The 24,309-nt window shown below is 41.9% G+C and overlaps 1 protein-coding gene across 2 annotated transcripts; it reads right to left on the reverse strand.

Moving 5' to 3' along the window:
- Positions 1 to 760: 760 nt before the first annotated feature.
- LOC110681333 (MMS19 nucleotide excision repair protein homolog) lies at positions 761 to 24,305 on the reverse strand. Of its 2 annotated transcripts, XM_021857085.1 has the most exons (4): positions 24,202 to 24,305; positions 24,003 to 24,117; positions 23,205 to 23,938; positions 761 to 2,479 (listed from the first exon to the last, which is right to left on the reverse strand). In XM_021857085.1, exons 1-4 carry the CDS (start codon positions 24,274 to 24,276, stop codon positions 776 to 778), a joined length of 2,628 nt encoding a protein of 875 aa, XP_021712777.1. In that variant the 5' UTR covers positions 24,277 to 24,305; the 3' UTR covers positions 761 to 775. The 2 variants fall into 2 exon arrangements, with proteins under 2 accessions (XP_021712777.1, XP_021712778.1); XM_021857086.1 differs by having other exon boundaries at positions 24,003 to 24,282.
- Between the last annotated feature and the right edge of the window lie 4 nt (positions 24,306 to 24,309).

Below are 24,309 nucleotides of genomic sequence, written 5' to 3' on the forward strand. Positions count from 1 at the left end.
TAGATGATGAAATAGGCTCAAATATGGCGATAGCACAAATCTCCCAACTGGTGGGGAACGTGCCTTTGGAGCCGGCCTTCTGATACCTGATACCTGGGGTCTCAGCTAAGGAAGACGGGACCCATATTTGAGAGTAATAAAAATGGTTTTTATCTACACGGTTTAAGTTGTACACATTCAAACATGTCGGAAAGTGTTTCTATTCGCCCCATTTTACGGTACACGGTGAAAAAATGTTAAAAAGTTGATTCATTTTAAAACAGTTTTAGAAGACAGGTTGTGATTCTTCCTAATTAGTTTTCTCAAAACCGTATTAAGGTGATTATAGAACGAAGCCACACCTCAAATTTTCAAGAGCACAAGACTTGAGAATCAAACAGCGCTCCGCGTTGAAAATTTATCCCATTGGTCACCAACAGTAAGCAAACAGTTTGATTGATTTTCAACGCGAGCTGTTGTCAGATTCTCCAGTATTGTGCACTTGAAAATTCAAAGTTTGGCTTCGTTTTATAATCACCTTAAAGCAATTTACGTCGATTTGTAAAAGTAATCGAGAAATGTTTCATTTTGCGTCTAGGTAGTAAAAAAAGTTTTGTAAATACCAAAAAATAAATTTTTGACTAAATTAAGCATATTGAAATGCGAATAAAAGAGCAGTGAATGGCGTCTTTAAGGTATCAGACGTACAAAAAAGGTGATCTACAGTGATGGAAGACTGCATGGAAAGGAAACGGTTTGTTGATCAACAAACCAATTATACAAATGCCATATTAAATTAGTCAAAAAGACTTACCTTCTTAATGTTCATTTTCAGCACCAGATGCGGCGTGGGTTTGTACACATACAGCAGAGCTTTGAGGTGGTTCTCGGCATACTTTCCGGCCGACTGTTCCAACTTTTTCATCACCAGCATGAATAGTTTCTGCTTGAACAGGTTCTTGATCAGAGGTAGATGCAGCTGGGGGAACTCCACGGACAGGATTTCGAACGCCAGGGCAGCTGTGTGACCCAAAGTGGGATGATCCAGCAGTTCGGCTATGTCGTCCACTATCTCACCGGCTTCGGGGTGGCCACGGGCGAGTAGGCCTTTTCCAATCCATGACAAGATACCGACCACTTTTTTGTTGTGGCTCTTCAGTTCGCTGCGAAGCATTTTCAGCAGCTTGAGAAGGATGTTCCGATGGTGATCGTCGTCGGGCATCCGATTGAACAGGCTGCAGAGCAACTGCTGGCTCAGGAGTTTCACATGCTCGTCTTCGTTGTTCATCGCTAGTTTGGTTAGATTGTCCACGAGGTTCTCGAAGTGATCTTCGACCGAGATGGATTCGTCTAGATAGCCAAGTATTCCGGAGGTCAGATAGAGGTCGTTGGCTTTGGTGAGGTCCATCGATGGTAACTGCTCGGTGACGATGGTTTTCTGCTTTTCTGCGGACAGTTGCTTCATCGTGTCTTTCATGGTGTTGGACAGGGCAAACAGCAAATCAGACGAATGTTGTACTCCTTCTTTGTGCACCAAGGTCACACATTGTTCGATGAATTTGTACTGATCGCATAGTTCGATCGCTACAGATGTTCCATCTGGAGTTTCCAGGACCAGTTGCAATGTCTGAAGGGCCAAAATGGTGAGGGATTCGTGATCGCACTCCTCAAATACAAGGCCCAAGAAAAACTTCAAGATCTTTGCCCTCATGCATTCAATCGGAATCAACTTGGCCAAAGCGTGGAAAACTCGTTCTGTCGATGAAGTGACCACTTCATACTTCTTGGCTACCAATTTATCGACAATGACGTTCCCCACCTCAGTTCCGTACTGAACCGCGAACTCATGCAAGCAATCCTCTACGTTCAACCTTTCGTCGCTGGAAGACAGTAGCACATGGATGATGGTCGTGTAGACGACAAAGCGATTCTCATCCACCACGGCCTCCGGTATTCGCGTGATACAAGACAAAGCAATCTTCTTCAGTTCGCTTGCATCGCTCTCCTGAACCAGTATCTGGATGAACTGCTTCTGAACTGCCCCAACCAGCTGCTGCTCCATCTCCTTCAAGATACCATGCCCCTTACAAACCAACAAAGTCCGACTCAGCACGTCAATCAGCGACAGTTTCTCCTGTTCCGTTATCGTTTCGCCATTCAGCTGAGATAAGGTCATTGGTAGCAATTTATTGGCCACGAAGTGCGCTGACTCAGGGGTCGCTTTCGCACAGGCCAGCGCCACTTTGATACCGTTTTCGAACATTTTCGATGCCACGTCCGCGATGCTGCCCATAACGGTCATGAATATGGTGGTCAGGAAGTGATCAGCCACTTGATGATCCTGTTGGGTGAACTTGACGATTTGGGTCGTTGCTTCCAGCGCCAGGTCGAATATTTCCTTGTTGCCACCGCCGGGCATGAGCTCTAGTTTCAGTGCATTCCAGATATCGTCCAGGTGTTTGCTCATGCTTGGCAAGTCGAACGCTTGTGTACATTTGATCTGTAAGAAATAGATATGTTGGATTATCCAAAGATCGACAAGCTGTCAGCATAGCTGATTCGAAGCTGGTTGTCGCTATCAAGTAATTAATAAATAGGAGCTTCAGAAACCACATGCTTGAAACTGGGAATATTTCAAGAGTTTTTATTAGGATTATTATTAAGATGATTCTTCAGAGAATCCAACCAGACATTTATTTAAGAGCAGTTCTAATAATTTCAACAGGAATTCATCCAGAGATTCTGTCGAGCGGAAACCTAAAGCGGTTGGAAATCACATACAGGATCATGTGCTTAAGAGTACCAAGCGCATACCGAACGGATACTACTAGAATATTGTTGTATACTATGAAACAACCGCATAAGGATACAAAAAAAGCAGACGAGGTTGGTAAAAAAGCCAACACGGAAAATTTAACCAATAGAGCACAATTTGAAACGGCACATAATTCAAATTCCGTAGCATCTTGAGTGTTGAAATTCGATGAGCTTTAATCGACGGCATGATTCGATGAAATGCAAACAGAACGGCTGACTTCGTTGTATGAATCGCTAATGAATACCGCTAGGAATGGTATGGATCAATGCACGCGTTCATTCCTTGATGTTTTAGCGGTGCCGTGTTATTTATGTCACCATGGCAACGAGTGAATTCGGCACCGCTCAAACGTCAAAATAGTGAACTCGTGCATCGGTCCATAGCATAGCATAGCATAGACTGACTGTACATGTCAATGGTTGCTACTCCGTGATTGATCGGAACTGGTGAGAATTGCACTACGATCCAAATGAATAAGGGATGGGAGTTTCCGCTTACTCTCGAAGTGCAATTTTAGCAGATCTAATATTATTGATCAATAACGGCGCCGGCCAAGTCCTTACAGTAAGTTGGGATGCGGAAAGAATGTTAGGGTGTAATGATTGTTGCTTCTAGAGATCGAGAATACCTCTGCATCTCCACAATCACCACGGGAAGGGTGTTTATTAGTGAGGGAGGAAAAGATCTGGGAGTCACCTCTGGTCGATGATGCGATCCATGGACAAGGGGGAAATATACGACTTATATTTAAAGCTAGTTTTGTATTTTTGTCTCGAGAAGTTTTTGGTAGAAGCTTTAAAAAATACGTCAACATCTATAATGTCGAACAATTCAAAAGATGTTTTTATTAATGTCGAAAACTGAAAATTACATGTATATATTTTAAATTATATGAAACAGGAATAATGCCGACACTAGTAGTGACGACACATAGTTTGTTTGAAAATTACATATGAGTATTACTGTGTATTTTGTCTCGATATGGTAGAAGTTTTAAAAAATACGTAAACATTCACAATGTCGAACAATTCAAAAGATAATTTTTAATAATGTCAAAAAGAGAAAAATATATGTATATTGAAATTGTATAAGAAAAAAGCATAATGCCGACACTTATAGTGACGAACCATACAAAGTTTGTTTTAATATTACTTAACAGTTACGCTTTCAAGAAAAAATGTGTTATCACAAGCATGAAACGAACTCACCAGTTGGTAATCCATCCTCGACTGAACACAAAACTTCTTGGCGTCCCGAAAACAAACCGTCTTGCTTGTGCCTTCCCAAATACCTACTCAGCAAGGCGCTCCAAAACAGAAAAAAAAATTCTTCGGCTACGAAACCACGCGCAAAACCGTGAGCAACACCTATCTGACGACGCAAAATCGAACCGTCCTGCTTGGGCTTCACGAAGAACTACCCAGCAAGACGCTTCAAAACAAAAAAAAATTCTCCGGCAACGAAAACACGCGCAAAACCGTGAGCAAAATCTATCCGACGACGCAAAACCGAACCGTCCTGCTTGGGCTTCACGAAGCACTACCCAGCAAGACGCTCCAAAACAGGAAAAAAAAAATCTCCGGCGACGAAAACACGCGCGAAACCGTGAGCAAAATCTATCGGACGACGCAAAACCGAACTGTCCTGCTTGGGCTTCACGAAGCACTCTGAATACCGTCAGGAACGGTATATGGACAAAAGGACGTTCCTTATAACGCAAAACGTTCCAACGTGTTAACCGTTGGAAGGAAGATACAGAGCCGCTCTTCCAGCTGTGGAAGCAATCATGCTTCATCCAGCTGTGCAGTCGAGGACCCAAAACCCTCGTGCGTCAACTGCAACCAAGATCACTCCTTAACAAGCTGCGCCTGCTCGAAGAGAGCGGAATTCATATAATTCCGCAAGCAAGCGAATCAACGGAAGCATCACTCGAAGAAGAAGCAGGATCCCATCGATCTAGGCCTCGACTCCTTCCCGGAATTGCCCACCCCTAAAGGAACACGGCCAGCCCAGAAGCAAGCGTACTCCAGCCCACCCCCTGGCTTTTGGGGTAAAGCCTCCAGCTCCGGATCTGCGTTCCAGCAAGGTCAACCGACCGCGCCTCCACCCCCGGATGGCATGACGCAAATCATCAACCAACTGACATCTCTAGCCCGAGATGCAAAAGATGATCATGCAGATGATGCAGTTCTTAGTACGTTGCAACATTCACCTTCAAGTTGCTTAATTGCAATGCCCACTCCGTGGCGAAAAAACAGCTGGAAGTCATCGATTTTCTGCAAAAACACGAAATTGATATTACGTTTCTAACGGAAACGTATCTCAAACCGGACAAGAACATCTGCTTCCCGGAACACACCATCGTCCGATTTGAACGAGCCAACCAAGCTAATGGCGGGGGCGTAGCCATCGCACTTAGGAGAGGCCTCGAGTACAAGATCCTGCCGGACTTTCGTCTTTTCCCCCATCGAAGCCATCGGCGTCGAGCTGGTTTCTCCCGACGGCCCAGTCATCTGTATAGCCGCCTACTGCCCTGCTCAGTGCAGAGATCCAGATGGCTCTTCCGTACGCCTGAAAAACGACATCCAAAAGCTGACCCGCTGGAGTAGCAACTTCATCATCGCCAGTGATTTGAATGCCCGCCACAGCCTGTGGGCAACACCCGGAACAACAAAAACGGCACGGTGCTGGCTGAGGACCTCCAAGCCGGCCACTATGTCATTTTCCATCCAGACTCACCAACGTTCTTCTCTCCAGCTGGCGTAGATTCAGCGCTTGACATCGTCCTCGCCCACATGGCGGATAGCCATTCGTGCCTTCATCGACCTGCCATCTGACCACCTTCCGGTGGTTTTCGAAATGGACCAAGCCGTCAACCTGCGCCAACAGGGTCAGAGGCGTAACTACCACCGAGCGAACTAGCCACAACTGACTCGCTACATCGAAGACCGCATTCCTGACGACCCTCCGCTGGCAACGACGGACGAAATCGACAGTGTTCTACACTGTCTCACGCAAGACATCGGCGAAACTGAGCAACGGTTCATCCCATCAACGCCAGTAACACGTAAGTTCACCAATATCGACAAGGAAACGAAACGAATTATCTCGCTCAGGAATGCCATTCGGCGCCGTTGGAACGAACGGAAAATCAGGGCCGGAAAGTTCTCTACCGGAAGTTGAGTAAGATTATCGCGAACAGGGTTCAGAAGATTAGGAATATTCAATTCCAGAAGGACATTCGCAGTATGCCTAGCTACTCGAAAGCCAACCCCAAACCCATCCCTCCACTAACCAGTGACGAGAAGGTCCATCTGATCTTTGGGGAGAAGGCCAATTCTCTCTCCAAGCATTTTATGGCTTCCCATAACCGGGGTAGCGACACTGTCAGTCCGAAGGAAGCGTCGGTATTGGACAGTATTTTCCTGCTCGCTAACACGCAAAGTGAACTCGCCGACGAGCAGCAGATCTCGCTGGACAAACTCAGCTCAGCGGTTAAATCTTTGAAGAACATGAAAGCCCCAGGATTTGACGGTGTCTTCAACAGCGGCCTTAAACATCTCGGCCCAAGAGCCCTATCGCTTCTCGTAAGCATCTTCAACCGTTGCCTTGCGACTGGATACTTTCCGTCCGATTGGAAGCGATCCAAAGTGGTAGCTGAAGTGTTTAATATTAGCGTGAACATATTACGCATTCAATAGTTGTTTTAATTAATAGTGTAATTCCGCTTAACGGAAACCAACACTATCAAGTGTAATGACTAACTGATTCACTTATACGAATGCAGACGAAGGTCTGATCGATCATAATAATAAACCTACGAGTCAGTAGATTCTGAAACCTAGCTGAGTACAGATCGCCTTTTTATTTCATTCCATCACAGTTCTCGCGCTTTATCTTTAGCCTCGGTTCAAGTCAGTTGTAGTTAAAACGTGAAATCTTTCTCTTTTCTCGGACTTATCAGTTGGCGACGAGGGTAAAAGTGTATAGTGAAAGTGCTGGGGAAATAGTGAATTTCTTCAACACCGACGGAGTGACGGACGTCATTACGCAGCAGTAGCAGCAGCAGCAGAAAATTTCGTGGAGTCCCCTTGTGAGCGTGATTTTCCGACGGCCACCATCGCTGCGATTGGTAATTGATTGTCCGCTTCCTCGCACCGTGCAGTGGTGACACTTCATTCCGGTGTGGTAAGTTTTGTTTTCGCCGAAAAGTTAAGAATTTGGTGAATTAGGCGTGATTTAGTCATCGGTGGCGTGAGTTCGACACCATTTTGAACAACGAGCATCTGCTGCTTATGGTTTCTTATTTTCTATTCATAAAAGAAATAATAAATTGACGAATTGAAAAGAAATTGTATGAAACAAAGGTGTCATTATATTCTTTTATTAAGAGAGTTTTTTCTTTTTATTTTACTAGACAGTGATAATTGTTCACCGGGATCGGCCATCGCTGTGCACCCTTCCGTGCTTCTGGCATTCCAATAAAACCATCAAGGCTGTCGTATTGAACCAGTTTGATCGACCTCTGGATCGACCGATTCTTCGTTTATCCGCCTTGGCCATTTCTGGTTTGTAAACCTTCACGTCAACTGACGGCTTGCGTGGTTGCCGAAGGGCGAAGACCGCTAACAGCAAACCCTTATCTCTCCCCTTGTCGGCAAAGGCTGAAGGACATTCCGGGTGAGTTTCTAATCCTTTTATCTATTGGGGAATCAAAAGTGCATTTCATTACAGTAGACACTGTTTTCTTTTAGAAACAATTGTTCTTTTCGGTAGTTGCAACCTGAGAGAGACTTGCGAAGAGGAAAAATATCAACGTCATATGCAGCCCAGATTCCCCTCTCACGAAACGTCAAATGCAGCCCATTGTTTTTATGGCTGAAAAAGTGCAAAGTATTGTGTTCAAAGTAAATTGTTATTAAAAACCTCAGTCAGCGGAGCAGTTTTTACCAAAGTTGCTGATACATCTAAGCAGAAGATTAATTATTTCTAATGTCTGCTACGTTTGCTGGCATGAAATTTCACTCAAACGGCTATCTATGATTCGATGTGATGCAAACTCAATCATTTTTTTGCTGAGAGGTTCATGTGAGGGTTTGAACGGCTTGCGCATAATTGGTATAAACAAAAAGGGGAATTAGAAAAAAACTCAGCAATCACAGAAAAAGAAGACCGTCTTCGCGAGTCTCGTCTCAGGTTGCAACCATTTTCCTTAGATTTTTTTGGTAAATTAAAATGGCCCAAACCAACATCAACAGTACAATAGAACCTTTTCGTAAGGGCAATTCGTTTGGGGATTGGATTGAACGTTTTGGGGTTTTTTTTTAACATGAATAAAGTTCCCGACGAAGAAAATCGGGATCATTTCATTACCTTAAGTGGCCCTACAATTTTTAGGGAACTCAAATTGCTATACCCTAATAGCAATTTAGCTGAAGTTCCTTATAAGGAAATGGTTGACAAATTGAAAGCACGTCTTGATAAGACCGAGTCCGATCTTGTACAAAGATTAAAATTTAATGTAAGAGTGCAGCAGCCGGATGAATCTTTAGAGGATTTCGTGCTGTCTGTCAAACTCCAAGCAGAATTCTGCAATTTTGAGAACTTCAAACAGATGGCCATACGCGACCGTATTGTTGCTGGCGTCCGGGACAAATCTCTGCAACAAAGATTGTTAAATGAGGAGAAGCTAACATTAGAAACGGCAGAAAAACTGATTGCCACTTGGGAAATCGCCAGAAATAATGCTAAGAATATGGACTACAGCAACAGTACGGAACAGATTGCATCTTTGAAGGCTTCTGGGTTTCCTGGGGCAAGATTGCACAAATTAGCGACGACAATGGAAGCAGCGGCGAGGGCCAATTCCAGTGCGAAAGTTGATCAATCTCGTGGACCGGTCAAAAGCCGATTAGGATATTCCCCTTACAAAAAAGATAGGTGGCAACACAAGCAGTGGCAGACCAGAAGTCATGGAAATGGCAAGGAGGAAAGAAACCGTCCTGATTACTCACAGATGGTGTGCGATTTTTGCGGTGTCAAGGGGCACATTAAACGAAGGTGCTTCAAGCTGAAAAATATGCAAAGGGATGCCGTGAATATGATTGACCCTGATACTTCTGGTTCCAACCCGGACGATTTTTTGAGTAATATGGTCAGCAGAATGCGAGCGGATTCAGACAGTGAGAATGATGCGGAGGGTGAGAAAAATGTTTTTAAATGTATGCATGTGTTGTCTATTGGCAAAATAAGTGATCCTTGTCTTTTGAGTTTGAAAATTGAAAATGTTTTTGTGGAAATGGAAGTGGATTGTGGTTCGCTGTAACTGTTATGAGCAAACAACAATATTTTGAAAAATTTTCAAAAAAATTGACGCATAGTCAAAGAAAGCTAGTTGTTGTAAATGGCACGAGTCTTGTGATAGAGGGAGAAGTAGAAGTTTTAGTACATTTTAAGGGAATTTCGACAAAATTGAAGCTTTTGATACTAAACTGTGAGAACAATTTTACGCCTTTATTAGGTAGGCCATGGCTGGATGTGTTTTTCCCAGATTGGAGGACATTTTTTGTAAATTCAGTGGGTTCTAGTCCACAGACAAATCAACCAATAGTTGATGAAATTAAAGTTAAGTACAAAGATGTTTTCGTTAAAAATTTTTCGTCCCCAATTCAGGGTTTTGAGGCGGATTTGGTTTTGAAATCTGAAGTACCGATTTACAAGAAAGCTTACGATGTGCCGTATAGATTACGTGATAAAGTTTTGGAACATTTGACGAAATTGGAAAATGAAAAAGTAATAACACCAATTAAAACCAGTCAATGGGCTTCTCCAGTAATTGTGGTAATGAAGAAGAATAATGAAATAAGATTGGTGATAGATTGTAAAGTTTCGATTAATAAGTTCATCATCCCAAACACATATCCATTACCCACTGCTCAGGATGTTTTTGCTGGTTTGGCTGGTTGCAAGGTTTTTTGCTCATTAGACCTTGAGGGTGCCTATACTCAATTGTCTTTGTCGGAAATGTCCAAGAAGTTTATGGTAATAAACACTGTAAAAGGACTTTACACTTACAACCGCTTGCCACAAGGTGCATCATCCAGTGCTTCGATTTTTCAGCAGGTGATGGACCAGGTTTTAAATGGAATTGAACATATTTCGGTATATTTAGATGACGTTTTGATCGCTGGAAAGGACTTCGATGATTGCAAGGAAAAGCTATTCTTAGTACTTGGTAGACTTCAAAATGCCAATATTAAAGTAAATTGGAACAAATGCAAGTTTTTTGTAACAGAACTGACTCATTTGGGGCATGTGATTAGTGAGAAGGGTTTAATGCCATGCTTAGACAAAATTGAAACAATTGAAAAAGCAAAAGTGCCTCAAAATGTAACAGAACTTAAGTCTTTTCTAGGGTTGATCAATTATTACCATAAGTTCATCCCAAATTTGTCATCCAAGCTCTATTATTTGTATAGATTATTGAAAAATGATGTAAAATTTTGTTGGGATGCCAATTGCAATAAAGCTTTTGAAGAGAGTAAACACGAATTGGTGGAAGCAAAATTTTTGGAATTTTATGACCCAAATAAACCAATAGTTATAGTGTCAGATGCCTCAGGATATGGTTTAGGTGGTGTAATGGCACATTTAGTTGAAGGAATTGAAAAACCAATCTATTTTACATCGTTTTCATTGAATGCAGCTCAACAAAAATATCCAATCCTTCATTTGGAAGCACTAGCTTTGGTTTGTACAGTGAAAAAGTTTCATAAGTTTTTGTTTGGTAAAAAGTTTTTTATTTACACAGACCATAAGCCATTAGTCGGAATTTTCGGTAAAGAAGGAAGAAACTCGATTTATGCCACCAGACTACAAAGATTTGTGCTAGAACTATCAATTTATGATTTTGAGATTCAATATAGACAATCAAGTCGCATGGGAAATGCTGACTTTTGCTCGCGTTTCCCTCTAGATCAGGCAGTTCCTGTCGAATGCGATGTAGAATTGGTCAACGGTATCAATTTTGGTAGGGAACTCCCTCTCGACTTTTCGGTGATAGCCAGTAAAACGAAGGAAGATATGTTTTTACAAAATGTTATATCATTCATGACAAAGGGTTGGCCAACAAAAGTAAACAAGCAGTACAAAGACGTGTATGCTAATCAGCAAGATTTGGAATTGGTAGATGAATGTCTGTTATATCAAAATAGAGTGGTAATACCTGTATCAATGAAAATTAAAATTTTAAAACTTTTGCATGCCAATCATGCGGGAATCGTTAAAATGAAACGACTTGCTAGGCAATGCGTGTACTGGTTTGGAATTAATTCCGACATTGACAGGGTGTCTACTCATTTACAGAAATGAAATTCCCTGAGATTTCCAGGTTTTCCAGGTTAAAAATATCAAGGTTGTATAAATTCTTCAAAATGCATAAATGATAAACGAATAGTTGATTTCATTTAAATTTTTCATATTAATAAACAAAATTTTTATTTTTGGTTTGTTCTAAACGTGTAAACAGCATCAGAAAAACAAAATTAAAATTCGGTGATTTATTTTTATTTTCACAGAAAACAATTATTTTTATCAAATGATCTAAAAATACCTTTAATAATCAAAATCAGACATGAAGAAAATAGTCTATCCGAACTTAAGGGAAAAACCTTTCCCTTGAAATGGGATTTTGAATGATGGACATCAGCGATACACCCACAAAATTTCTCTAGAGGGTGTTTTGTGTTTTTTTTTAAGATTTTGTCTTGAACAATGCAGAACCGACATGAACCAAAAAGAATACAAAACAGACATGAATCATGAATATGAAAAGAAACCCAACATGAAATCTCGTCATGAGATTTTGGTTCCTCATTTGAACGGACAGTCCTCTAAGAATGATTTAAGACTTTTTTGGAGTCCCTTGAGGTTACGACAAGGTACTGTGGATTTCTTTCACATCTCATCTCACACAATCTCACGAGTTTTTTTTTTGTGGTTTTTCAAGAAGTTTCTAAGAAACTCTTCCAAGAATTTAGTTTTGGATAACTTCAAGAACTCAATCTGCAGCTTTTCTGGGGATAACCATAGAAACTACTTTGGAGATTCCATCAGGAATCCCTACAAAGACCGAGGAGAAATGTTTAAAGGAAGTCTCAGGTTCTCAAGAAATATATCCATTGATTTCCCTAGGACTTTCTTCAACATTCCCGTTTAGAGCATCTTCAAAATTCAAAATTCATTCAATAATTCCTGTTATTTTTTTTGTATTTCCCAAAGAAAAAAAAATCTTGCAGAAATTTCACTAGGGTAATGTCAAGGGTTTGATTCAGATTTGTTTGGCAGAAATTTTGAGAAAAATCCGCGTGGAATTTCTAAAGAAAATGTTTGTTTGTGTTCTAAGTATGCCTTGATGAATTCTTACGAGGATCTCTGAAAATACTACTGTATTCTTAATAAAATTGTTCTTAGGATTTTGTGATGCGAAACCTTGAATGAAGTTTTGAAGAATCCATGGAGATTAGAAATATTATTTGAAAAAATGTTAGTCAAATGTTTGAACCACAGCAATAATAGTTTGTTGAAATGCTGAGAGAAAGTTCTGGAGGAACTTAATGTGGAATTCCAGGTCAAATTTTTCAAGGGATTCTTGGAAAAATTCATAAAATATTTCATCGAATAATGTCTGAAAGAAGCAATTCTGTGCTGAATGTTTATAGAATACATATAAAAAATCAATTTTTTTCAATCGGCGTTATCGAAACTATGGAAAAAACCTTTGTGGAAGAACTTCATAAGGATATGTGATAAATCTCATAGAAAAAATCGCTGAATGAATCAGTGGAAAAACATTTGGAAGAAATCCTGGGATATTCACTGTAATTTGTTTTTAGAGTGATCTATTTGAAAATTACTGGAGGTAATAATGTTGCAAAGTTATACGATTTTCTTGACAACATTTTTGAAGGAATTCATTTGAGCATCCCTTCATCCCTGATAGCATCCCTTGAGAAGTTTATAAAGATATTCCAGAAATAATCACTAGAATACCTGAAGCATTCCTGGAAATTTCCTTCAGAACTTGTGGAATAGTCGAAAAACATTTTTGTGGACAAATTTAAATTGGTTTTAAATAAGTTTCATATGCTCATGAACGACACCCAACTGTAAATGGGAACTGTACTTGCCTTTCCCAACTTTCTAATCTTAAGTTAGGATTAGAGTTAGGTAAGAAGTTAAGATAAGGACGCTATTATCTACACATGTTTTTTGTCGGATAAATAAAAATCGTTAGAAAAATTTTAGGAATGAACATATCTTGTAGGTTCTTGACAGCGGCGCAGCCGAAAAATTTTATGATTAAAAAGATTTTCTGTCACAAAAAAGATATATTCTACCTAGTATCACTGATTCAACAAAATTTCCCTGATTATGGCCGAAATTCCCTGAGAATTCCAGGTTATTCCAGGTTGAAAAAAAATCCCTGATAATTCCAGGTTTTCCAGGTTTTTCCAGGTTGTAGACACCCTGATTGAGGATTATGTTACTGCTTGTGATACTTGTAATAGCATGATGATAGTTCCAAAAGCAAAAACAGTTTCCAAATGGATACCTACGACGAGACCATTTAGCAGAATTCACATTGATTTCTTTTACTTTGGACACCGTACATATTTGCTAGTAGTTGATAGTTACTCGAAATGGGTTGAAGTAGAGCTAATGAGGAATGGCACAAATTGTGATAAGGTTTTAAAGAAATTAGTGGCGTTATTTGCTAGATACGGATTACCAGATGTTTTGGTATCAGACGGTGGTCCTCCATTCAATGCACACTCCTTTGTTAATTTTCCAAAGCGACAGGGAATCAATGTTCTAAAAAGTCCGCCTTATAATCCATCCAGCAATGGACAGGCTGAAAGGTTGGTGAGAACCGTAAAAGATGTGCTCAAAAAGTTTTTGAATGACCCGGAGTTCTCTCATTTGGATGTCGAGGATCAAATCAACCTGTTTTTGATCAATTACAGAAATAGCTGCCTGGCTAGTGAGGGAAATTATCCATCTCGATTGATTTTCTCATACAAGCCTAAAACTATTTTGGATTTAATAAATCCCAAAACTCATTATAAAAAGTTTTTACAAGGAGGAACTGTTCATGAAGATTTAACTACTAGTATAAAACTATTTCCTGGGCATGATGACATTAATACGAAGGACTGCGGGAATGTCCCGAAAAACTCGATAGATCCTTTCGAAAATCTGATGCCTGGTGAGGAATTATGGAATCATAACCCACATCATACAGCTAAATGGCTAAAGGCAAATTTCATTAAAAAGCACTCTCGCAATACCTTTCAGATTCAAATTGGAAGCGTGGTAACAATGGCTCATCGAGAACAGCTTCGCGTGTATAGAGGTGGCGATTCCCACGAAAAACCTAACATAAGGGTGGTCCGGCGACAGCCGGGGGCAGACAAGGACAAGGATTCGAGCCAAGAATTTTTCGGATTTCCCGAGGATGAGGTTCAGAAGGAGAAGCGATACGTCAGAAAAAGGAAGTGCACCGAGAAGGTAGAGCATACGCCAGAACTTGCTCCCCGACGTTCTAAACGACAACGAACGGACAAGCGCAATGATGATTTTGTGTATGCGAAGTAGTGATAGTCGTGATGACTTCATACAGCGATATGTTGAATGTAGATTGGTAATAAAATTTGACCTTACTGTTGAGTGGAACCGCATGCAGAGCAAGACTCAAGCAAGGATTGGTGGCTACCTACATACATACAAGTAGTGATAGTCGTGATGTAGTCATAATGATTCTTAAGTTCGATCTGAATATTTTTTTTATTTGTATTTGAAATTGTAATTCTATCTGAACATGAATTAACATAGCTCTAAATGTTGATTGATATTGTAATATGAATTCGAAACTTCTTCAAAGGGGGAAGGACTGAAGTGTTTAATATTAGCGTGAACATATTACGCATTCAATAGTTGTTTTAATTAATAGTGTAATTCCGCTTAACGGAAACCAACACTATCAAGTGTAATGACTAACTGATTCACTTATACGAATGCAGACGAAGGTCTGATCGATCATAATAATAAACCTACGAGTCAGTAGATTCTGAAACCTAGCTGAGTACAGATCGCCTTTTTATTTCATTCCATCACAGTTCTCGCGCTTTATCTTTAGCCTCGGTTCAAGTCAGTTGTAGTTAAAACGTGAAATTTTTCTCTTTTCTCGGACTTATCAGTAGCCATTGCCAAACCAGGAAAGGACCCCACCTGTCCTTCGAGCTACAGTCTGCTTTCCTCAATAAGCAAGCTCTTCGAAAAGCTTATATACTCCCGGCTTCTGTCCCACACCGAGGCCAACAACATATTTCCGGAGGAGCAATTTGGGTTCCGCCGAGGTCACTCGACGGTCCATCAGCTCCAAAGAGTAGCGAATACCATCAACCAATCGAAAGCGATTTCGAAGATGACAGTCATGGCCCTGCTAGACGTCGAAAAGGCCTTCGACAATGTGTGGCACGACGGCATAGTCCACAAACACGCCCAATACAACTTCTCGGGGTACCTGGTGAAGATAATTTCCGGCTATCTTGAGGGTAAAACATTGCAGGTCTGTGTAGACAGTGCACTCTCGGATCCCTATCCGATTCCCGCCGGAGTCCCCCAAGGTAGCATTCTGGTACCCCTGATGTACAACCTGTATACGGTTGACGTCCCTCCGCTCCCATGTGGAGGCACCTTGTCGCTATTCGCAAACGACTCTGCGATTACCTACTCAGGACGTGTCATACGCCCCCTTGTGGGTAGGCTCCAACGCGGTCTTGACACGTACATCAAATTCCTCACGGATTGGAAGATACATGTCAACGGTTCCAAAACCCAAGTCATAGTATTTCCACACCGAAACTCCGAGCGACACAAACCGCAAACAAAAATCCGCATCCAAAATGCGGAAATCGAGTGGTCCCCTGAGGTCCGCTATATTGGACTGATGCTCGACAGCAAGCTCCTGTTCCGCTCCCATGTCGAAGACCGAGTATCGAAGGGAATCACCATGATGAAGTCCCTCTATTCCATCATCAATTATCGCTCAAAAATGTCCGTAAGCAATAAGCTTACTTACTTACTTATTTGGCTTTACATCAATTATCTTGATAAAGCCTCGCCAACAATATTTCGCCAATTCACTCGGTTCATGACCGCTTCTCTCCATCGTCTACTGTGACCCACGCTCTCCAGGTCCTGGTGCACCTGGTCAATCCATCTAGCTCGCTGCGCCCCACGCCTTCTTGTTCCGACCGGATTCGTAGCGAACACCATCTTTACAGGGTTGTTGTCCGGCATTCTTGCAACATGTCTTGCCCAGCGTATCCTTCCAGCTTTAGCTACCTTCACGATACTGGGTTCGCCGTAGAGTTGAGCGAGCTCGTGGTTCATCCTTCGCCGCCACACGCCGTTCTCCTGTACACCGCCGAAGATCGTCCTTAGCACTCGGCGTTCGAAAACCCCAAGAGCTTGCAAGTCCTCCTCGAGCATAGTCCACGCCTCATGCCCATAGAGAACTACCGGTGTTATGAGCGTTTTGTACATCGTACATTTGGTGCGGGGGTGAATCTTTCTTGACCGCAATTTCTTATGGAGCCCATAGTAGGCAAGATTTCCTCTGATGATGCGCTTTCGTATTTCCCGACTAACATTGTTGTCAGCCGTCAACAAGGATCCGAGGTAGACGAACTTGTCCACCACCTCGAAGGTATCTCCGTCTATCGTAACACTGCTTCCTAGGCGTGTCCTGTCGCGCTCAGTTCCGCCAACCAGCATGTACTTTGTTTCCGACGCATTCACCGCTAGCCCGACTCTTGTTGCTTCGCGTTTTAGGCGGGTGAACAAATCTGCCACCGTTTCAAATTTTCTCCCAATAATATCCATGTCGTCCGCGAAGCAAACAAATTGTCCGGATCTCGTGAAAATCGTGCCTCGACTGTTAAGTCCGGCTGTCCGCATAACACCTTCAAGCGCAATATTGAACAACAGGCACGGAAGCCCGTTGCCCTGTCGTAGTCCCCACCGAGACTCGAACGAACTGGAGTGTTCGCCCGAGATCTTCACGCAGTTTTGCACACCGTCCATCGTTGCTCTGATCAATCTTGTGAACTTCCCGGGAAAGCTGTTCTCGTCCATGATTTTCCATAGCTCTACGCGGTCGATACTATCGTATGCCACTTTGAGAACAAATGGTGCGTAGGGACCCAGTACGCACGGCATTTCTGGAGGATTTGCCGCACGGAAAAGATCTGGTTCGTTGTCGAGCGGCCGTCGATGAAATCTGCTTGATAACTTCCCACGAGTTCATTTGCTATAGGTGATAGACGACGGAAGAGTATTTGGGATAGCACTTTGTAGACGGCGTTTAGGATGGTGATTGCACGATAATTTTCACACTCCAGTTTGTCACCCTTTTTGTAGATAGGGCATATAACGCCTTGCTTCCACACCTCCGGTAGCTGTTCCGTTTCCCAGATTCTGACTATCAGCCAGACAAGCGGCCAACCTGTCCGGGCCCATCTTGATGAGTTCGGCTCCGATACCATCCTTGCCAGTAGCCTTGTTGTTCTTGAGCTGTTGAATGGCATCTTTAACTTCCCCCATCGTGGGAGCTGGTCGGTTTCCACTGTCCGCTGTGCTGACGTAGCCGTCGCCTTCGCTGTCCTGACTTTCTGTGCCTGTGTTCTCTGCGCCATTCGGGTGTTCATCGTAGTGCTGCTTCCACCTTTCGATCACCTCGCGTCCGTCCGTCAGGATGCTCCCATCCTTATCCCGGCATATTTCAGCTCGCGGCACGAAGCCTTTGCGGGATGTGTTGAGCTTCTGATAGAACTTCCGCGAACGATACAGCAACTCCATCTCTTGACATTCCACCTCTTCCAGGCGGCGCTTTTTGTTCCGGAATAGGCGGGTTTGCTGTTTCCGCTTCAGTCTGTATCGTTCCACGTTTTTCGCGTACCATGCTGCAGCATTGCAGCCCGCGCTGCATTCTTCTCCTCTAAAACCTCCTGGCACTCTTCGTCGAACCAATCGTTTCTTGAGCTTCGTTCCACATATCCGACAATGCTTTCGGCAGCGTCGTTAATGGCTGCTTTGACTGTCGTCCAGCAGTCCTCAAGAGGGGCCCTTTCGAGCTCGCCCTTACCGGCAACGCTGCTCAAGATGCTGCGCGTACGCATTGGCGACATCCGGTTATTTCAGTCGCGCTAGATTGCACCGAGGCGGGCGTCGGTACCGTACATCGTTGATGACGGATAGTTTTGGGCGCAGTTTCACCTTCATCAGGTAGTGGTCGGAGTCAATGTTAGCGCCACGATAGGTTCTGACGTTGGTTATATCGGAGAAGTGAGTCCATCGATCAAAACGTGGTCGATTTGCGATTCTGTCTGCTGAGGTGATCTCCAGGTGTACCGATACGATACGGGAGGCTGTGCTGGAAACAGGTGCTACGAATGGCCATATTCTTGGAGGCGGCAAAATCTATCAGTCGTAGGCCGTTCTCGTTCGTCAGCCGGTGGGCGCTGAACTTTCCAATCGTCGGTCTGAACTCTTCCTCCTGGCCAACCTGAGCGTTCAAATCTCCTATGATGATCTTGACGTCGTGGCTTGGGCAGCGGTCGTACTTGTCATCATCAGTGCTTCCGGAATGTGGGCTATGCACGTTGATTATGCTGAAGTTAAAGAATCGGCCTTTGATTCTTAACTTGCACATTCGTTCATTGATCGGCCACCACCCGATCACGCGCCTTTGCATATCACCCATCACTATGAAAGCTGTTCCCAACTCGCGTGTGTCGCCGCAGCTCTGGTAGATGATATGGTTACCTCTAAACGTTCGCACCAATGCTCCTATCCATCACACCTCCTGCAGCGCTACGATACTGAAACCAGTCAGTACATTGGAGAGTATGCGAGTACTTCAAATGAAGTTAAGAGATTTGCAGTTCCACGCACCGAGTTTCCAATCACTAGTCCATTTTCGTCGCTGTGGTCTTTGCCGATTGTTCCGGTCCGTATTCTCTCGTTGACGTTCCTATGCTGATGTGTTTTTACGGTTGACTTGCAGGGCCTGACACCAACCCTCTAGATTTCCGGAGGACCATTCCCCCTAAATGTTCGGAGGGCCATTTAGCTTAGAGTCCTTCTCTGGCACTCTCCTTCTCTGGCACTCTGGCTGCAGCCGCCCCTGACATGGGGAACAGACGCTGTTGTGAGCCGCTCCTAACATGGAGTACAGACGCTCAAGGTTTGCAGAAACAAAAGATCAAATAAATACATACGAATAGTAAAATGAGCTATTACGGCAAAATTTTATATTAGTTTGTTCTCATGAATTATTTAAATAAAGTCTTCAAATATCAAAATAATTTCATATTTTACTGTGATGGCGATGTTTGTTATTCTTTAGATATTGAAGTCGAGTCGAGTCTAGTACACGACACTGAAGACGGCCTTACAGTTGAGGTCGAAATACGCGTACCGTGACATGCTCTATTACCGTGAGGTTAAAAAAACTCAAGTTTCAATCGATCAGATAAAAATAACGTATGATTATTTTCTAGTCTTTCATGTTTTATATAGTAGACCGTTTTATACAATTTGCATAAAAAATATGATTTGAACCATTTTGAAAATTATAACCATAGTTACAGTTGATGTTGTTAAACATACCAGTGTTCCAAATACCGTGCATCTGACCCCGACTGCCGGGTCACATTTTGAAACATCTCTCAATTGAACGAATGAAGCGCATCAAAAAAAAACTTTTGTATCAAACAACGTATTGAAGATTGCATGATTGATTCGGGAAATAAAATATATATTTCACTTTGGCATTTTGTAATTGTAATTGTAATTGCTCAATCCACACCCTGGCAGACAATTATCCGCCCATCTAGACACGGGCTGGGTGAGGACCTACCAAGCCTCCCCCGTTAACATGTCCTATACCGTTTAGCACACCGGGATCTTCCACAAGCAGGCGCCGGAATTAAAGCGGTCCCACAAGCTTCAGATACATTAAATAGATATAGTCCCTCTGGCACTAAACCGAATAGCGGCCTTCATATTACACTAGCACTGCCTATCCCGCACTCCAAACAAAATGCCAGAAGTAGCGTGCCGTGTAGAACATCCGATGTTCTACACAGCACATCACCTCCGACACCATGCTCAACGTACAGCAAAGACATCGCTAATAAAAAGCGGAATGCGTCATTCGATTCAGTGCCAGAGGGACTATAAATGTAACGAAGAGGAAATGAAAAGATAGTAGAGATGGTTTGGTTGTTGGATTGCTGAAACGAGAAGAAATAAAGTCATTACGTTAAAACGTGGTTTTTATAGTTGAATAAATGTATCGATAGTTTCTCATCTGTTTCTTTTCCGTGTCGTAGTTGCGTCGATTCTATCCACCTCGAGTTTTGTCGTCTCCGCTCGAGCAATGAGGACCGCGATGAAATGAAAATATAAAAAATATAAAAATATGACCATTAGTGTTTATCTATTATTTAATGTGGTTCTCATTTGCTTTTAAATACCTAAGTAACATGTGAACTCTGCCTCTATCAGAAAATTCTAATGAATTATATTTAATTCTCCTGCACTTTCCCTAACACAAAGTATTCCTATTTAGTAAGACATTTACAAGTGCAAAAGCGCAAATAAAAGTGTGGGACCTCATCGAATCATGTTGATGCCCTCAGAGCATTCATTCTTCGATTTGCGAAAAATGAGTCCGCTGAAAACACCGACCCGACTCGACGCAATCGCGCACCTCTACCAACGCCTCCGCACATGTAAAAACATCTGCGATAAACCTGTGGTGTGAAAGAAATGCGCAATATTATTTTAATTTCAATCCTAACTGCATGACCCGTAGGCTCTATGCGTATGATTGTTCATTATTTTAGCTAAATATACCAGTTATTCCTGTACATCAGAAGAAAAGAAAAACGATTAAGAATATCTTGCAGCGTAAAGTTTAAGTGATCAAATATTAATCCTTTCTTCGAACCTAATTTCATTATACATTGGGTTATGCTATGCTTCGCGTGTGATACGAACAATTAGATTTATCAATATAATGCATTAGCATCCAAACAAATACCCTAGAAAATTTTCTTATTGTCCGACAAACATTTCAAAACAATTACGAACTGCAAAAATTCAACGGTAACTTTACTCAACAAAGCTTTCATTCGATCACCCTTAAAATACACAGTCATCAGTAGACCATGCACTATAATATCCTCCTAATATAACGCAGAGCTAAAAATCCTCTCTTGCGTTACCCAATCTGAACAAGAAAACATTTTCAAATACTTCCCATAATTTGTGCACGGCAAAACAGATTCCACTTTCTACGTAATTTAACCTAGTATGAACAGCTGCCCAACTCTCCAAACCTGCGCCCTCCAAGATCCAAGGTGCTGCTGCCTTACGTTCAAAACTTCTTTCCTCAAAGTCTGTCTATCAATTCCGAACTCTATTGCATACTACCATACCAATCAGACCCTATTCCTGACAAAACACAGAGTCATAACCCCAATATGATGGATTTACCCAGTAAATCCACAACCTTGTCCTAACCTCTCTTACGTATCGCTATCCTCGAAAGTCACCCATATTGATGCTTGGCAAAAAATATCAGTATTCAATCCACCAATCCCAAATTACACCACATTACGTTGGTCCGTTTGGCGTCGCCGGTGGATACCTGTTCTGACATTCGTTTCTTTTAAACTCCATTTCAACCATGTCCCTCCACTTTATCAATACGAATGTTGACGAATCACGATAATCTGAAGATCGTGACCAGAACGGAGGTAGGATAAATCACTAGGGACCAACTACCACCTATATATTTCACTTTGGCATTTTGGAATTATAACTGAAACACGGTATTTGGAACACATAAGCAACCGTGCCCTAATACCGTGTGTTGGCACCAGGCGATTACATTCTAACATTATTTTTGTTTGTTTGTGTGTGCAACTTTAGTTCAAGTTTGTCATGGCTTTGTAAATACTACTTAATGTGCTAACGTTTGTGACAATCATTTGGAACAATAAATAATATAATATGCTAGAAATCCACAAAATTCCCAAATACACGGTATTAGGCAACACACGGAATTAGAGCAGGTCACGGTACTGTCAAAGGATACAAACTCTAGTGGAATTAAATGGTATAGTACTAAATTCGGTTTTTTCATCTACTTACAGATATTGAATGTTTTTTTTTAGAATTTTTGCACAAATAACAAATTTTACCATGATAGTATATTTTGTTATTGATTAGTTATTACATGACTTTCAAGAATAACAGACCAATGACCAATATGATTACAAAATTTGTTCTTATTTCTTTTTTCACGGAGACGAACCAGCCACTGGCTGAAAGTCTCCTTAATAAAGATAATATAAATAAATAAATTGTTCTCATTTTAACATTATTTTGTTATTCACCTCTACCCGAGTAGTATTAAGTTTTGTTCACTTTCTGCAAGTAGAAAAAATGGTTTCTACATCAATCTGTTCGTCATAGTATCATGAAACTTCGGTATTCATACGGGACATTTAAAAAAATGTTAGATACAAATACTCTCGGTAAAAATGGCATTCGTTTCAACGTCTATTGTTGTCCATTACAAAGGACGAAAGAAAATACACAAGAATGTTGTAGTAAATCTTTCAAAGAGATCTTAACGTCTTCTGGATGTATATCGTCAGGAATTTCGCCAAAAAGCTTTAGTATTTTCAAACAGACATTTAGTAAATATGTCCAAATTCAATTTAGTAGGTGGTTTAGTAGTAGAACCTGAAAGATTGGAATTTCTGTTGAAATTTTTTGTGAAGTTCAACAATGAATTGCAAAATTTTTCATTAACTAAACTGTTCATATTTTTAAATCCCCACAAGAATCGCTAGTCCTGTCTGAAAAAAACATCCCTGAAAAATACTTAAAGGAACCTTGGACGATATATCAGAGAAAACAATAATATAATTCTCTAAAGAAATCCCAGAACAAATTGTTACTGTCGAGTATTTTTGCGGACGAGTTTGAAACAACAGTTGAATGTCTTTCGCTAGAAACTTTATAGAAATGTGTGAATGTTTAAAGTTTTCTTAGGAAGATCTACGGAGAACTTCTCTGAGAAATCGCTAAGAATATTTTCCCAATCGAATCCTGTCGAAACTTGAGCCTATTTTTCTTTCCAAAAATCTTAAGACTGAAACTGTCTCTAAAGAGTCTTTAGAGATCATTAACTAAAAATATATACTTTTTAGATACTCTCATTTAAATAGTGATAAAAAAGAATATTTTTTTCTCAAAAACTTACCAGCAATCGCAGGGAATCCAACTTGGCCACAATCAGCTCACTTTCCAGCTTTTCCAACAACAACGGGACACAGTACTCGGCGAATTCCTTCGCCCCACACAGGCACTGTTCCAGCTTTTCCGCCAGCAAATCCCGGGTGATGGCCTCGGGGTCGCTCTGGTTCGGATGGAAATCGATCGGGAAGTAACAGGCAAAGATTTCGAACATTTCCTCTCCCAGGTGCAGCAGTGGATATTGGCGCAAAAACGTCGGCATGTACTCGAAGAGGAAGATAAGATTCCTTGGGTCACGCTCCCCATCGATTGCCCCAATGACCCCGTACACAAAATCCGCTCCCATGGCCTTCAACTCGTCCTGGTTGTGTTCCGCCAGGACGCTGAGGAAGCGGAAATATTTGGCGCGCTCATCTTTCGCTTGACTCTGGCAGGGAATGTTCAGGAACAGAGCGCTGGCCAGTTTACTGCCCGATCCGTTGGGGAAGCTTTTCATTCCGGCCAGTGCCAGGACGCCGTCCAGAATGGCCGGGATCACCGAGTGGTGATCTTTCACTCGATCACAGTAAAATGCCGTGAGGAATTCCAGCTGCTTTTCGGTTAACAAATCGGTGGGAAGGTTTTTCAAAACCTCAGAAAGCAGCTGGGTGGCCTTCATTCGGATGCTGGAGTCTTCATGGGTTAGAGCAGGGCCCAGTTCCTCAACGAACTCGGAGATGTCCAACTTTTTGCTGGAGATCTCTGTAAAAAAGAAAGATATCGTTGCTTGAAGTTCACGCCCAGCTCAAGATTCGTTGTTATTTACCTTCGCAAAGTTTATCGCACTTATGATGCAGCTTGGACTCATTCTTCAGCACTTCGACCAACGTCGAATGTGACCACGGGAATTTCATTGTTAACTGGACTTCACTATCTTTTACCTGACAAGACGGTATACGATAACAGATTTATTTAAGGAAATCCTCTACAGACTCGTCCCGAGATATTGAATTTCGAATAATAACCTTCACGAAAACAGCACACGACGGTTTTATATCTGTCTCGACGAAATTCTCAAAACAGCGAACAAAGGAAAACATCAACAAACACGAAACAAAAAGATCGGTGCGAGA

This window comes from Aedes aegypti, unplaced genomic scaffold (assembly GCF_002204515.2).
Source record: "Aedes aegypti strain LVP_AGWG unplaced genomic scaffold, AaegL5.0 Primary Assembly AGWG_AaegL5_hic_scaff_735_PBJ_arrow, whole genome shotgun sequence".
Classification (NCBI taxonomy): domain Eukaryota; kingdom Metazoa; phylum Arthropoda; class Insecta; order Diptera; family Culicidae; genus Aedes; species Aedes aegypti.

Coding starts and splice junctions, on each gene's coding strand:
- LOC110681333 (XM_021857085.1), bottom strand. CDS start 24,276: ATGTTTTCCTTTGTTCGCTGTTTTGAGAATTTCGTCGAGACAGATATA. Junction 24,118..24,201: donor CGTGTGCTGTTTTCGTGAAG/GTTATTATTCGA, acceptor CCGTCTTGTCAG/GTAAAAGATAGTGAAGTCCA. Junction 23,939..24,002: donor GTGCGATAAACTTTGCGAAG/GTAAATAACAAC, acceptor TCTTTTTTACAG/AGATCTCCAGCAAAAAGTTG.